Raw genomic sequence first — 16,212 nt, forward strand, 5'->3', positions numbered from 1 at the left:
ATATAGATGCTGTCAGCATTCATGCTTAGCGTTTTATGTGAATGTAAGTTTTGCTTTCTCTAGGACAGGTACCTAGGAGTAGGATTGATGGGTCATATAGTTAAGTTTATATTTTGTTTTTAAAGAAACTGTCATCTGTTTTCCAGAGTGGCTCTTCCATTTTACATTTTTACCAGCAATATTTAAGAGATCATTTACCTGCATTCTTGTTGGTGTTTGGTATTGTCACTCTTTTTTATTTTTGTCTTTCTGAGAGATGTGTAGTTATACCTCATTGTGGTTTTAACTTGTATTTTCCTAATGGCCAATGATGTTTTCAGGGTTCTAGGTATGAGGTTTTGTCAGATATGTGGTTTGCAGATATTTTCTTCTGGTTTCTACTTTGTCTTGTCTCGTCATTCTCTTAATACATCAAAGAGCAAAAGTGTTTAATTTTGATGAAGCTAGTTTATCTGTATTTTTCTTTAATGGATGTTGCTTTTAGTGTCATGTCTAATAATTCTTTGTTTAACTTCAGGTTTTGAATATTTTCTCCTGGGTTTCTTTGCATGTTTTACATTTAGATCTCTAATCCATTTTGTTAATCTATTATAACATGTCAGGTTTTAAGTCAAGGTTTTTATTATTTCATTTGGATATCCAGTTCTTTCAGCACTGTTTTTTGAAAAGACTATCCTTTCTCTATTGCATTTGCACTTTTGTCAAAAGTTAATTTGGCCACATTCTTGTGTGTCTGTTTCTGGACTTTCTATTCTGGTTCATTGATCTTTGTGGCTGTCTACGCTGTCATTACTGTAGCTTTATAGTAAGTCTTTAAAATTGATTAGCGTTACTCCTCCCTTCATGACTCTTCTTGCCTTTTCATACTGATTTTATTTTCATTTTTATTTTTGAGACAGAGTCTCACTCTGTTGCCTAGGCTAGAGTGCAGTGGAGTGATCTCAGCTCACTGCAACCGCCACCTTCTGGGTTCAGGCGATTCTCCTGCCTCAGCCTCCCAAATAGCTGGGATTACAGGATCCCACACCACGCCCGGCTAATTTTTTGTATTTTTAGTAGAGACGGGGTTTCACCATATTGTCCAGGCTGGTCTCGAACTTTCAACCTCAAGTGATCCGCCTGGCTCAGCCTCCCAAATTGCTGGGATTACAGGTGTGAGCCACCGCGCCCGTCCCATACTGATTTTATAATCAGCTTGTCTATAGCTACAAAGAAAAATCCTGCTGAAATTTTTTTCAAGAAACACTTCTTTATTTATTTTTATTATTTTTTGTTTACCTCTAGCTGCAAATCTCATGATTTATTTATTTTTAGAAATTAGTTTGTTATTACTGGTTAATACATGTCCAAGATCAAACCTTCATATAGAACCATAGGGCTGTAACGGTGAATAAGGTAAGTTTCTTGGCATACCTGTTCCTCAGTCCCCCCATCCTGGAGCAGCCTGCTCATAGGCCCCTTGTGGGCCTTTCCAGGTGGGGTCTTCCCAGGCTTGCCGGAGAACCATATGCTTTTGTCCCTTCTCTCAAATGTTGGCAGACTGTAAATGTCTTTGCCCCCTGCCCTTCTTTTTCTTTACTCTACATTTTGCTCTGCTTCATGGTGAGAAGTGCTTCAGAGTCCCCCCCATGGCTCCAAAACAGACATACAGAATGATGATTCTGTTTAAAAAACACAGATTTTTTTAATGATAGCAAAATATATATAACATAATATTTGTCATTGAAATTGTTATTATTATTGTTTCTTGAGACGGAGTCACTCTGTTGCCCAGGCTGGAGTGCAGTGGCACGATCTCGGCTCACTGCAACCTCCGCCACCTAGGTTCAAGCGATTCTCCTGCCTCAGCCTCCCGAGTAGCTGGGATTACAGGCATTAGTCACCAAGTCTGGCTAATTTTTGTATTTTTAGTAGAGATGGGGGTTCACCATGTTGGCCAGGCTGGTCTTGAACTCCTGACGTCAGGTGATCTGCCCACCTTGGCCTCCCAAAGTGCAGGGGTTACAGGCGTGAGCCACTGTGCCCGGCCTGAAATTATTTTTGAGTGTACAATCCAGTGGCGTTGAATACGTTCACATTGTTATGTTGCCATCACCACTGTCCGTACCCAAGACTTTTTCATCATCCCCAACATAAACTCTGTACCTATTAGACAGTGACTCCCCATTCCCCTTCCTCCCAGGCCCTAGTAATTCCATTCTGTTTCTTATGAATTTGTCTCTTGTAAGTACCTCATGTTATGGGAATCAAGCAATATTTATCTCTCTGTGTCTGGCTTATTTCACTTAGCATAATGTTTTCAATGTTCATTCATATTGTAGCATGTATCAAAATTACATTGTTTTAAAGGCAGTATTCTATATAGTATTCCATTGTATGGATATACCACAATTTATCATTTCACCTGATGATGGACATTTGGGTTGTTTCCACCTTTTGACTGTTGCGAATAGTGCTGCTGTGAACCATGGGTATGCAAATATCTGTTCAAGTCTCTGCTTTCAGTTCTTTTTAATATACACCTGGTGGTGGAATTGTTGGGTCATATGGTAGGTAGTTCGATGTTTAACTTTTTGAGGAACTGCTAAACTCATTTTCATAGTGGCTATACCATTTTACATCCTAATCAGCAATGCAAGAGGAAGGGTTCCAATTTCTCCACAGTCTTGCCAACACATATTATTATTTTCTATTTGTTTTTTTAAAAATTATAGCCATCCTAGTATTTATGAAGTGATATCTCATTGTTTTGATTTGCCTCCTTAATGATTAGTGATATTGAGCATATTTTCTTGTGTTTATTGGCCATTTACGTATCTTCTTTGAAGAAAGATCTATGCAGATCTTTTGTGTATTTGAAAATTGGATTTTTATTTTCGAGTTTAGGCATTTTTATGCTCTAGATATTAATGTGTCAGATACATGATTTGCAAATATTTTCTCCCATTCTATAGGTTTTTCTGTGAATGTCTTTTCAGTAAAACTGGCATGAGTGCTCAGTTTACCTCTCTGGCCTTTCATCTTAGTTTTATCCTCTTGGTATTCCTTTATAACTTGTCAGCTCAGAGATCTATTTATAAAAATATTAATTTATTTTTATTTATAAAAATATTCTGAAAAATATCAACAGAAGCCCTTGTTGATAGGTTTTTGGTTTCGTCATTATAAGCTTTATTGGACTTTTTTAATTTTTTATTTTTTTTATTTGAGACAGGGTCTTACTCTGTCACCCAGGCTGGAGTGCAGTGGTGCAATCATGGCTCACTGCAGCCTCAACCTCCCGGGGCTCAAGCAGTCCTTCCACCTCGGCCTCCTGAGTAGCTGGGACCACAGGTGCACACCATCACACCTGGCTAATTTTTGTATTTTTAGTAGAGATGGGATTTTACCATGTTGCCCAGGCTGGTCTTGAACTCCTGACCGCAAGTGATAAATTTTTTTTATGTGATGTTTAGCTAATGAGACATTTGTAGTAACCTTCTAGCTTATGGTGGCTCTTTTTCTATTGAGTCACTTGTATATGCGGAGATGGCATTGTCTGTGTACCATTTGTTGAAATGAGGGAAAGGAAGGAAGTGAGATAACATTTATTGGGAGCCTGTTGTCTTCAAGGAACTTTATGTATGTTTTCTCATTTAATAGAGAGATCTTATGTACTTTTGTGTTTGTGTTATATGTTGAATATTTTAACTCTTTTGAGAGACTTTTTCCTTTGTCTTATCTTTTTCTTTTCCTCTTCAAAGCAAATAACACTACAGCTCGGTACTACTAGATACTTCTTAGATAGTGAGAGAGCACTATTCGATACCTGTTGGAATGACTGAAAATAACTTTTGGTGAGGATATGGAGCAACCGAAACTCTCATACATTACTGGTGGGACTGCAAAAGTGGCATGGCACTTTGCAAAACTGTTTGGCAGTTTCTTGTGAAGTTAAACATACACTTTGGTATTTACTTAAGAGAAATGAAAACATATGCCTACATAAAGACCCGCATGTATGTGAATGTCTTTGGGGCCAGGTGCGGTGGCATAATCTGAGCACTTTGGGAGGCCGAGGAGGGCGGATCACGAGGTCAGGAGATCGAGACCATCCTGGCCAACATGGTGAAACCCTGTCTCTACTAAAAATACAAAAATTAGCTGGACGTGGTGGCGCATGCCTGTAATTCCAGCCACTCTGGAGGCTGAGGTGGGAGAATCGCTTGAACCCAGGAGGTGGAGGTTGCAGTGAGCCGAGATCGTGCCACTGCACTCCAGCCTGGCGACGTAGTGAGACTCCATCTCAAAAAAAAAAAAAAAAAAAAATAAATAAATAAATAAATAAAGCAGCTTTGGTCATAGTGACCACAAACTGGAACCAAATGTTCATCAGTTTTTGAGTAGGTAAACAAAGTTTGGTATGTCTGTATAATGGAATACTACTTAGGATGAAAAGGAAGAAACTGGTGATCCTTGGAGAGACGTGAATGAATCTCAAAGACTTAGGCTAAGTTAAAGAAGTAGCACAAAAAAGACTACATATCATATGATTCATTTACATGATATTGTAGGATAGACAAAACTGTAGAGCAAGAAAACAGATGAATTGTTTCCAGTGCTGAGTGTAGGAGGAAAGGATTGACTACAAAAGGAACAAGGGAACTTTTTGGTGTGATGAAAGTATACTATATTGTGAGTGTGGTAGTGGTTATGTGATATAACATTTGTCGAAACTCACAGAGCTGTACACCTAAAATGGATGAATTATTCTATGTTATAATTATTTTCTAGTTATACTTCAATTATGTAGCTAGGTGTGGTGGCTCATACCTATAATCCCAGCAGTTTGGGAGGCTGAGGCAGAAGGATTGCTCGAGGTCATGAGTTTGAGCCCAGCCTGGGCAACACAGCGAGACTCCATCTTTACAAAAAATAAAAATAATATAAAAGAATTAGCTGGGCATGGTGGTGTGTGCCTGTAGTCCTAGCTACTCTGGAGACTGAAGCAGGAAGATTACTTGAGCCAAGGAGTTTGAGGCTGCAGTGAGCTGTGATTGTGTCACTGCACTCCAGCCTGGGTGACAAAGTGAGATGCTGTCTCTGAAAAGAGAAAAATAATGTTAATTTTCTTCTTTTGCAGAGTATTGCACTGTACATACTTGGTGATGAGAGCTCGGTTTCTGATGAATCCTCACAGTATTTAACCAGAATAACTATAGGTAAGTTGGTGCAATGTTGCCTCTGGAAACAAATTTTTGTAAATGTCAGTATCAGAATTGAAAAAAGAATTGAATTTTTCTTGTTTGCTTTGGCGGCCATGTCTTACCTTTTTAGTACTGTTCTGGTCTGTTGCAGTCTGTTGTCCACAACTAATTTTCAGGTATCAGGATTACTTAAAATCTAATACATCTTGTATTTTCAGTGCGGGTAAAAAGGACTATTTTAGCCTGAAGGAAATTATTGTACCATTGACTCTTGAACAACATGAGTTTGAGTTGTGTGGGTCCACTTACAATGAAATTCTTTTCAGTCAAATGCAGATAGAAAATGCAGTATTCTCTGATGTGAAACCCATATGCAGGTTCTGCAGGGCCAGTTGCAGGACTTGAGCATGCACGGATTTGGGTTCGCATGGGGTGTCCTAACCAGTCCCCTGAGTATTCTGAGGGCCTTGACTGTACTTTTCAGCCTGCCACAGTATTGCTTATTTTATTGTTTTTTTAGATGTTGTTTGCTAATTGATTCTTATTTTCAAATGTCTTCTACATGTTACATGTTTTCTTTACCAGGATGACTATCAAAATTAAGTTTCATTTTGTTGCCTTTTAGCCCTCCAGAAGTTGCAAGTAGAACAAGAGGAAAACAGGTGACTTTTATTTAGACTGTGCTTTTATGTCAAACACTTAAAACAATATTATTTACTGTTCTGCTTAATAACTTTATGTTTTATTCTCTTATAGGTTTAGTTTCAGGCATTCTACATCTGTTTCTAGTCTAGCTGAAAGATTGGTTGTCTGGATGACTAATGTAGGTGAGAGCTTCTTTGTTACCTCCTAACTAGGCCGTGCTTCCTCTAGACCAGCTAGAAGTGGAAGGCATGAGGAGAGAGCGGCTCTGGCTTTGTGAACAGGCCTCACGAGATTGAGGTTATGGTTCATCAAGCCATGTTCTTTTTTTCTCGACCATCTCACAACTTTCATATAATAATATTTGGGATACCACCTTTTTATCTTGATGCATAAGGAATCTTTATTTGCCATTTAATTGGAACATTTGAGGCTGTGGCTATGTAAGCTGGTCTCTGAGAATGGAGAACTCTAATCACCTACATACACACCTGAAATCATTGTGATACTCAGATATCAGAAATGGGTGGTTTTGGCAAAGTCTAAAAGCAATAATATAAACATTTCAGGGTATACTTTTGAAGGATAAATGCACTTTCGAAGGGATTTCAGGCACCAAGATGAACATTGAACTGGGAAGAGGAAGAGGAAGGAAAAGAGTTCTATATTCCCTATTCCCCAAACCTATGCTCCTAGGTTTTAAATTAAGTAAAATACCAAAGAAATTTTTTTTCACAAAGAACTGAAAAACAAAAATTACTGCCACGAAGACATGATTTTAAAAATGAGGCTGTTAGATGGGATGTATGTTAAAAAGTAAAGTTTTAATGAATATTAAAAGATGTTTTTGAAGTCTTATCTAAAGTATGTTCTAAATGAAGTTTCTGACAGGTTTTTTTTTTTTTCGCATTTTACCTTAAAAATGACAATAACTGTTGCATAGTATACATACAGGATACCTATGCTGAAAAATATTGGATTAGTTCTATCCATTTGTATATTGCGTAATATTTAATAAGTGTTATTCTCATATAAGGAAACATTTTTTGCCTCAATAGTTAATCGACTTTTTATATTATAAATAATGCATAGTATTATAAAATTTAGAAAATCATAAGAAAAACATGATTTAATTAACCTGAGGATAAAAAAAATTTAAATATGAAATATGGTGTACTTACAAAATAATATGTCAAACGTATATGTTTAGTTTAGAGAATGGTACTAAAGTGAGTATTGATGTACTGGTCACCCACCCCTAGAAACAGAACATTACCCGCATAGTAGAAGGCCCTCACATATCTGTTCTTGGATGGTCCCCTCCTGTCACACACCCCAGTGTTATAGTGAACCACTGCCCTACCTACATTTGTGTTACCTTACTCTTGTTTTTCTTTATAGTTTTACATCTTTATAAATTGCTAGGTCTTATGTAGTTTTGAAAATACATAGATGTAAATATGTGTTCCTTTTTCTTCACTCAACTTTGTTTTTTAAAGATTCATCCATGTCGACTCATGTAGCAGTAGCAGTGGGCCATTCATTTTCTCTGATATAGGGATTACTTTGTTTGAACATATCATAATTTAATTACCCATTCTATTGATGATCGACAATCGGACTCACCCCTTTCTCCATCTCTTTTTTTTTTCCATAACAAACCAGTATTGCTAATGAATATTTTTATACCTGTGTCTTGGTGTACATGGGTATAAGTTTCTATATGGCTGTTGATGGATCAAATGGGTGGATTGACCTATACATACCAACTGTTTTCCAAAGTGGTTGTACCAGTTTACACTACCATTGGCTATGGATAAGAATTATTGTTGCTCGGGCCGGGCGCGGTGGCTCATGCCTGTAATCCCAGCACTTTGGGAGGCCGAGGCGGGTGGATCACGAGGTCAGGAGATCGAGACCATCCTGGCTAATACAGTGAAACCCTGTCTCTACTAAAAAAAAATTACAAAAAAAATTAGCCGGGCATGGTGGTGGGTGCCTGTAGTCCCAGCTACTTGGGAGGCTGAGGCAGGAGAATGGTGTGAACCCGGGAGGAGGAGCTTGCAGTGAGCCGAGATCACACCACTGCACTCCATCCTGGGCGACAGAGCGAGACTCCATCTCAAAAAAAAAAAAAAAAGAATAAAAAGAATTATTATTGCTCTACATAGTTGCCAACATTTAGTATTGATTGGCTTTGACATTTATATTTCTCAGTGGCTTTAATTTGCATTTTCCTGATCACTAATTAGGTAGAGCATCTTTTCATATGCATGTTGCCCATTTATGTTTCCCCTTCTAGGAAATGTCTTTCTGTCCTTTATATTTTTCTATTAGATTGTCTTTTTTTCTTCAGGTTTTTACAAGTTGTTTCAAAGAGACTTCCTATACTAGTCCCTGATGTTAAGACATTAGTCTGGCAGTAAGATGAATAAAATGAATTTATTTGTCAGGATAGATATTGTTGCCAACTTCAGTCAGGATAATTGGGACAGTGGCAAGTCTAAATTAAAATTTTTCTCTCTTCCTTTAACCATTAGGATTCACTTTAAGAGATTTGGAAACTCTTCCCTTTGGAATTGCTCTTCCCATCAGAGATGCAATTTATCACTGTCGTGAGCAGCCTGCCTCAGACTGGCCAGAAGCTGTCTGTCTCTTGATTGGACGTCAGGATCTTTCCAAGCAGGCCTGCGAAGGAAACTTACCCAAAGGGAAGTCTGTGAGTATCAACATAGAAAGTTCAGAGTTCCAATTTTAGCCTTAAATAAAATCATAAAGTAGAAATGTTCTTCATTTTCCTTTAAGGCTTTTTCTAAGTATATATATTAGCTTGTCTTTTATATTATATGCCAGACGGGGTTTGTAATTGTACGTGTCTTATTAATTGTTAAGTTGAGCATTAGGAGCAGGAGATTTTGTGAATGTTCTGTCTTGTGCCTGGATCTTTCTTTGCCTTGAATCAGGACAAGTCCTGAGGGTAGTCATGGAAACTACCATGGCTGTTTCCCTACTTGTACCATATTAGTAATTAACCACTTTGTAATTATTACATAGGAAAAGGGAGAGCACATATATCCTGAATTTGGATGAGTAATTATATATAAATATTTTCTACTGCATATTTTTTGATGTGTTGAATTTTTTGAATTTAACCTTTTAAATAGGTGTAAACATATTTGTTTAATCACATAAAACTGCAGCCCCAGGGAAAAAATGTGTTTTTTTCAGTAGAGTTGTTTAAAAAGATGTCTTAAGCTATCCCTCCCGAAATACTGTCTTTCATCAATCATTAAGTCTGTTTTTTTTTTTAAATGAGTTCTAGGAATCCTGCAAGTAGAAAGTTAAATTATTTCATTACTCTCCAATTACCTTTTTAAATCATCCTCAAAACTTGAAAATGAAACTTTTAAAACTTATTCTAGAATTCTAGGTAACTTTAAAAAATGAACAGTAGAATCTCATCAAGGAGGATTCAGGAATAATAATTCCACTCCTGGTGACTCTTTTATGTTCATGTCCCTGAGAAGACAGTGGGAATTTGGCCTTACCTCTTAGTAGCTTTTGAATCAATACATAATAATTAGTACATTGTAACTATGAGTCACCTTAGGTCTTATTACTACTTCTTCAGAGCCTATATCAAAACTTATTCCTAACCTCAGAGTTGCCTAATGTGTACCCATGCCGGAGTCAGTTTCCATGGGCATCTGATCTCCAGCAGGGTCATTCCAGCACGTCTCTCCTTTAATCTGCACCTCTATCACAGCTCTTCGTTGAATTAGTATTTACATCCTGTTTTAAACAGAAAACAAATCTTTTTGCTTATAAAATGATTTTCCTGTGAGAGAGAGCAGTTCAGCACCATTAGCATTAAAACATTAATCTGTATTTGAATGTGATTTTAAGTAATTAGTCTAAATACAGTTTGTTCAGTTATTTGAGGCTACATTTTATAATTAATCCCATCTAAATTTATTTTGTCACTGTTTGAGACTATGTTTTATAGCTAACTCACCCATTAGAATATAGTTTTTTTTTTTAAATTAGATATTTTATAGGAACTAAAAATGAATTTTTAGGAACTAAAAGTGATTATTTGGTCGTATCTACTTTTTTTTCAGGCTGACCTTGTTGGTTTCACATTAAATGTTGCAAAACTTTAACATTTCAACTTGGAGTTATTCTTTTGTTAAAAGAGTATAATACTGTTTTTGAGAGAATATGATATGATTCCACGCAATTCACATCTGTGTTGCAGTTAGATTTAATTATTTGGACTGGGAAGCCCCATATTAAAGCACATGCTGGGCTTAGAACATGATGACAATCAAGGAATTTACCCTCTTACTTGTTTTGCTGCAGTTCAGTACTTTTCCTTCTAAGAAATTTTTATTGGAAACACATTTTTTTAAAAATAGTGAAAACTGGCTGGGTGTGGTGGCGCATGCCTGTAATCTCAGCACTTTGGGGTGGCCAAGGCGGAGGACTGCTTGAGCCCAGGAGTTTGAGACCAGCCTAGGCAACATAGTGAGACCTCATCTCTACTTAAAACAATTTTTAAAAAAATTTAGCCAGGTGTGGTGGTATGTGCCTGTAGTCCTAGCTATCTGGGAGGCTGAGGTGGTTGGATCTCCTTGAGGTGAGGAGTTCAAGACCAGCCTGGTCAACAGGGCAAGACTCTGTCTCTACAAAAAATAAAAAAAATTATCTGGGTGGGCGGTGCACATATGTAGTCCCAGCTACTCGGGAGGCTAAGGTTGAAAGACTGCTTGAGCCCAAGAGGTTGAGGTTGCAGGGAGCCAGGATCACACCACTGCACTCCAGCCTGAGTGGCAGAGTAAGACACTGTCTCAAAAAAAAAAAAAAAAAAAAAAACTTAATAATGAAATCCCACCATGATCCTGTCTATTTAAAGTAGTAAAGTAAAAAGTATTTCATTGTGTGACTTTCCCCAACCCTTGGTGTATATCCTTTCAGGCTTTTTTCCTTCTCCTTCTATTAATGAACAGACAATATTTAAATTAGCATTATTAGCAGTGACTAGTATTCATATTCTACTTGCAATAAATTTTTTTAAAAAATGATGAGGATGTAGTTAGATTTTTTTTAATAGTTTATTCAGAATATTTCTCTGTTTGTATCCAGCCCCTTGACTGTTGTTCTAAATTTAAACTCTCCCTGTCACTTCCAAATATTTCCAAGTAGGCAATGTAGTACTTTTGTTTGTTTGTTTGTTTGAGACAGAATCTCACTCTGTCACCCAGGCTGGAGTACAGTGGCACGATCTCGGCTCACTGCAACCTTTGCCTCCCGCGTTCAAGTGATTCTCCAGCCTCAGCCTCCCCAGTAGCTGGGACTACAGGAGTGCGCCACTGTGTCTGGCTAGCTAATTTTTGTATTTTTAGTAGAGACCGGGTTTCACCATGTTGGCCAGGCTGGTCTGGAACCCCTGGCCTCGGGTGATCCGCCCACCTCGGCCTCCCAAAGTGCTGGGATTACAGAGTGTGAGCCACCACACCCGGCCAGCAATATAGTACTTTTTAGAAAGATTTGTAGATTAGAGTCCCAGTATACATTGTGGCTCCAACCCATGCCTGCTTTGGAAAACATATTTTCTCTGTGCTAGTATAGTCATGGCACATCAGCCTATATATCCTCATGTTCAGCAAGTGCATGTTAACTGCTTTTGAAATTATTATTACAATAAAGTCTGTTACTCAGGTGCTCTCATCAGATGTTCCTTCAGGAACAGAAACTGAGGAGGAAGATGATGGCATGAATGACATGAATCACGAGGTCATGTCATTAATATGGAGTGAAGATTTAAGGGTGCAGGATGTGCGAAGGCTTCTTCAGAGTGCGCATCCTGTCCGTGTCAACGTAGTGCAGTACCCAGAGCTCAGTGACCACGAGTTCATCGAGGAAAAGGAAAACAGGTGAAAGAAAACACGCGCACTATCTCTTGTCACGTTTCATTGTTACATTTGTGTCTTGTTTATATTTGTTTTTCCTTCAAGTTTTTAGCATTTAAAACCCTAAAGAGATTTAAAAGATACTTTCAAGTGAAAATATGCCCTGTGTTTTAAGTTTTCATCCAACTTCAACAAACCACGTGTGTTAGCAAAATGTCTTTGGCTTTTGAGGACGTAATTGTTGTATTTCATACCGTCCTCCTCTTGAAATACATATAACGGTTTACTCTTTAGAAAAGGTGAATGTAAAACTATTTTGCCTGATAGTTACCTTAAGAATTTACAAACAAGGAAAACACTGGACTTGTTTTTCTGTGTCTTGATCAGGAATAGATTTTGAGGTTAGTGGGGTTTTTAGTGTAGTTTAAACTTGTATGAGTATTTTTTTTTTTTGGATATGATAGACGATACTCCAAATAAAAATAGATAAGCCTTTCTTCTGCCACTCCCCTGCACAGGATACATCCCTTGATACATTATAAGACTCACATGCCTATGACATTCCAGAGCTATTCTCTTGGGACACTTCTGTTTTAAAATTCTCTCCTGTTCTTTTATCTGCTTGTCTCTATCATCTATCATTCATCTGCCACTGTTTTCTAGTTCTCTTTACTTTTTTTATGGTACTGTTTTGAGGGGAACCGTCACCCACACTTAGCCACAGGCTGCTGAAGATCTGAATTAGTTGTGATTTCCCTATTAACTGTTTCCTCTCCACATGTACCCAGTTATTAGTCACCTGTGAATAAAAAGATGGAGTGACAGAAGTTGAGTTTAGAGCATAGGATTTATGAGCATGGCCTCTAGAGCCAGGCATGGCCATGCTGTGCTGGGTGACTTTGGTTAAATTACTTTACCTCTTGTTGCCTCAGTTGCTTCATCTGTAAAAGTAGGCATACTTCATGGGATGGTGCTGTGTATCAAGTGAATTATTTTTACATAGCACTTAGAATACTGCTCAATACATAGTAAAGCTCAGTGCAGTCAGCCATTATTAGTAGTAGAGTTCATTGATTCTAAGATGCAAGTTTTTTCACTTTTTAATATCTCTGAAATCAGTTGTGTATTTCAGTGAACAGGTGTCATAGTTTAATTGGCAGTGCTTTTTCTTTCTTAGTTTCTCATGAAATAATGATACATCTTATCAGTGGCATTTTATATTCAGGGGATATAATATTGTTCTCATTATAATTTTGTTACTTGCACAAAGTTGAAGTGAATTATGTGTAAGATTTCCTCTAAAAAAATTCTATGGGTTGCAACAGCCTCTTGGCTTTGAATTTTCCTGATCCCAAATTAATGTTGCGGTTGTGTTCCCAGAGAATCTTTAAGACAGCAAAATTTTTCTTTCCAGTTAGCTAGAAAAGCAGTTATGTGTGTCCAGTTAAGGAGGGAGTATGCTTATGAATAGCTTTGTCTGCAGAGAAAATGTTTGTCAGTTGTCAGCCTCTGAAGGGATATTTCTGTGTCTTCAGATATAGCTTGTATAGGCGTTTCTTAGTTATAAATGCCCTACTTCCAAAATTTCTGTTAGTTTTTTTTAAGTGGCTATATGGAATGTTAAGCTATTTTAACATAGGAACAAGTTGAAGAGTGGTGTATTAATTTCACAGTAGAGCCGACAGAAACCATTTTAACCTTGAACATACCTGATACATAATGGTATTAGTCCTATAAATCTAGCCACCATGTAAGTGAAACCAATCTGTATTTCCCTTGGAGACACCATGAAATCCATTCACCTCTAACACAAGGACCTTGTTTATTTTCTTGTGTGCAGGCCACAGAAATGGTACTTCTGAGGCTGTATTGGCAAAAGGGATGGGAGGAGGATCCCACATGTACTGAGGACAGCTAGACTGAAATTAACACAGTGATAAAAACCCCAAAAGTACTGTATTTTCCTTTGAGAAGGTTAGCATCCATCGGAGTGGAATTTTAAATTTCTTTTTTTTGAATGCCTAGAGAGAGTCGGCTTGGTTTATAGGCCAGGTGGTTTTCATTCAATGTAAATATGAAACAAAACAGAGGAAATATGTCTCTCCCTAAGAGTGTAATAGGAACAAGAATATTAAAATGAAAATAATCATGTTTGGGTAGTTCACTCACATCTCTGTATGAATTTACTTTGAGACAACTTCATCTTACACAGTACACCTTCTTTTGAAATACTTACAGATGATATTTCAATTGCGCTTTGCTTTAAACATTTTCACATGTTGGTTTTTACTTTAATTACAGATTGCTCCAATTGTGTCAGCGAACTATGGCTCTTCCTGTAGGACGAGGAATGTTTACCTTGTTTTCGTACCATCCTGTTCCAACAGAGCCATTGCCTATTCCTAAATTGAATCTGACTGGTATGTTAAATTCTGGGCTCAATGAGAAAGGAAAATGATTAAGTACATGCATTAAGTGTAGTTCTTTAAATTAGTTAAAACAAAAGAAATGCTCTCTCTAGCCCCAGTGATTTTAAATTTTCCTAATAGCTGCTGTAGTGGTTATCACAGCTCAAATGCCATGTCAAACTAAACTTTGAGAGAAGCAGAATATAGTTCATTACTGATTTTTGCTTTTTAATGAGGTGATTTCAAGATATAAAAAGTCACTTGGAAAAGTTCAGAAAGATATTATTGATAATGATGAGACTATTGAATTTTAAATAATCTTAAGTATAATTGTAAAAATATTTAGTTTTAAAATGTCTTATGTCATAGTTTAAACAGATGATCATTGTATAAATCAAGAAATGTACTAAGCAAAAAGAGAAACAATGGTCACTTGCAGTACTCCCACTCTTCTGAGTCACTCCTTTTAACATTTTAGTATATATGTTTACTAAGTTTATTTCCACATATTTATAATTTTATATTTGTTTAATTATCAGAAAATTTAAATCTATTTTAGATTTTTAAAAAAATTTACAGTGAACATCCTTTTATATCTAGCAAATAAATGTATGTGTTTATAATTATGTGTATGTATTGTATACACGTGTTTTTAATCGATACATTCATTTTTATTTGCTTCAGAGTATTTCATTCAGTGGATATACCATAGTTTATAGAAGCAGCCTGGTATTGTTGGAAATTACAGTTTTTTGGTATTATAAACATTGTTGGGGCGTATTCGTCCTGTGTATTTAGGCTAAATGCTTAGAAGTAGAACTCTTAGGACAGCAAGATGAATGGTTTTAAGGAACATGTCAAATTGCCTTTCTGGTTGGCACAAGTTTTTATTTCTGCCATATATAACTGTAGTTATAGTCTTGATTACAATGAATTTTATAGTGCATGTCCTCCTAATGCTGATTTGAATGTGTTCTAAAGGTGACAATTACATAGTTGAAATTATCACTGAAACTCTATTATAGTATATATGGTTTTGTGAAACCTATACAAAATGTATGTATATAATGTATGTTGTAGTAGTGTATAGTATATGTGGTAGTATATAATGTATAATTTAATATATGATAAATAGTACATAATATATGCAAACATAATTATACAGTATTTTAAATTGCATACTTTAAAAAATCCAGAGTTCCACTCAGATTTGTGAAAAGCTTGTGCTTTGAGCAGCATGCAGGAAATGAGATTGACTAAGTGAAAGAACACATTCCCATCTCCATATCATGCTTATTCTGAGCCCTAATCTCACTGAGGGACATAGTGAGCAGAGTTGCTTTTATATTTAAATTGTCTCAGAGGTAAAACACCTATGGCAAAATTTTAACAATTATTGATTCTTGATGGAAGGCATGGTATATAGATGTTCATTTTAGTAGTCTTTCCAACTGTTTATATGAAAGATTTCATATAATAAGTGCAGATTAAAAAGAAAATCTAATGCAAAATTGGCAAATGTTAAAATGCATTCAATCTGGGTGATGTAGCACTCAAGCGATACTTGGGTGGGTTTAAAAAATACATACATGCATCTTTTTTTCCGAATACACTTAATTGAATTTGCATGATTTAAAATGTGTTTATGACATTAATCCAACATTTTATTCTTTTAGTCATTCTGGTAGGCCAAAAAGAAAGGTTATCCTGTTAATTTAGGAAAGAATATTTTCTTAAATAGTTGCTTAACCCACACTGATGTGGCCTGTTGTACTTTTGTATGTTGTTATTCTCATTGAAGAAAATTTACCTTACCCTTTGCATTTTATTTTCTCTCGTGTATAAATATTATGTCTTTTGCATATGATGAATGAATGTTTCAGAAAGGTCACTCAGTTTTTTCATATTGATATGTCTGCCTTTTTTGAGAAAGTACAAGTGTAACTTATGAACTTATTACTCATTGTGGTGCTAACACTAGCAGCTGAGTTAGCTTTCAGGTACAAAAAGCATATAGTAAAGACAAATAAGTCTTACTTTGTGCTTTGTGTGTGTGTGTGTACA

At 36.5% G+C, this 16,212-nt stretch overlaps 1 protein-coding gene across 14 annotated transcripts in view; it reads left to right on the forward strand.

Annotated features, from left to right (window-relative positions):
* ANAPC1 (anaphase promoting complex subunit 1) overlaps window positions 1-16,212 on the forward strand; it is a 116,835-nt gene that overhangs the window by 53,029 nt on the left and 47,594 nt on the right. For 6 of the 14 annotated variants that reach the window (XM_063789425.1, XM_063789433.1, XM_063789436.1 and 3 more), the window contains 6 exons: window positions 5,123-5,201; window positions 5,812-5,848; window positions 5,943-6,013; window positions 8,369-8,547; window positions 11,550-11,764; window positions 14,042-14,160. In XM_063789425.1, coding sequence (XP_063645495.1) covers window positions 5,123-5,201; window positions 5,812-5,848; window positions 5,943-6,013; window positions 8,369-8,547; window positions 11,550-11,764; window positions 14,042-14,160 — 700 coding nt within the window. Of the gene's footprint in view, window positions 1-5,122; window positions 5,202-5,811; window positions 5,849-5,942; window positions 6,014-8,368; window positions 8,548-11,537; window positions 11,765-14,041; window positions 14,161-16,212 lie in introns of all 14 variants that reach the window. The other 8 variants (XM_063789426.1, XM_016949243.4, XM_063789432.1 and 5 more) reach the window with 3 other exon arrangements.

Source organism: Pan troglodytes, chromosome 12 (assembly GCF_028858775.2).
Source record: "Pan troglodytes isolate AG18354 chromosome 12, NHGRI_mPanTro3-v2.0_pri, whole genome shotgun sequence".
In the NCBI taxonomy this organism is placed as follows: domain Eukaryota; kingdom Metazoa; phylum Chordata; class Mammalia; order Primates; family Hominidae; genus Pan; species Pan troglodytes.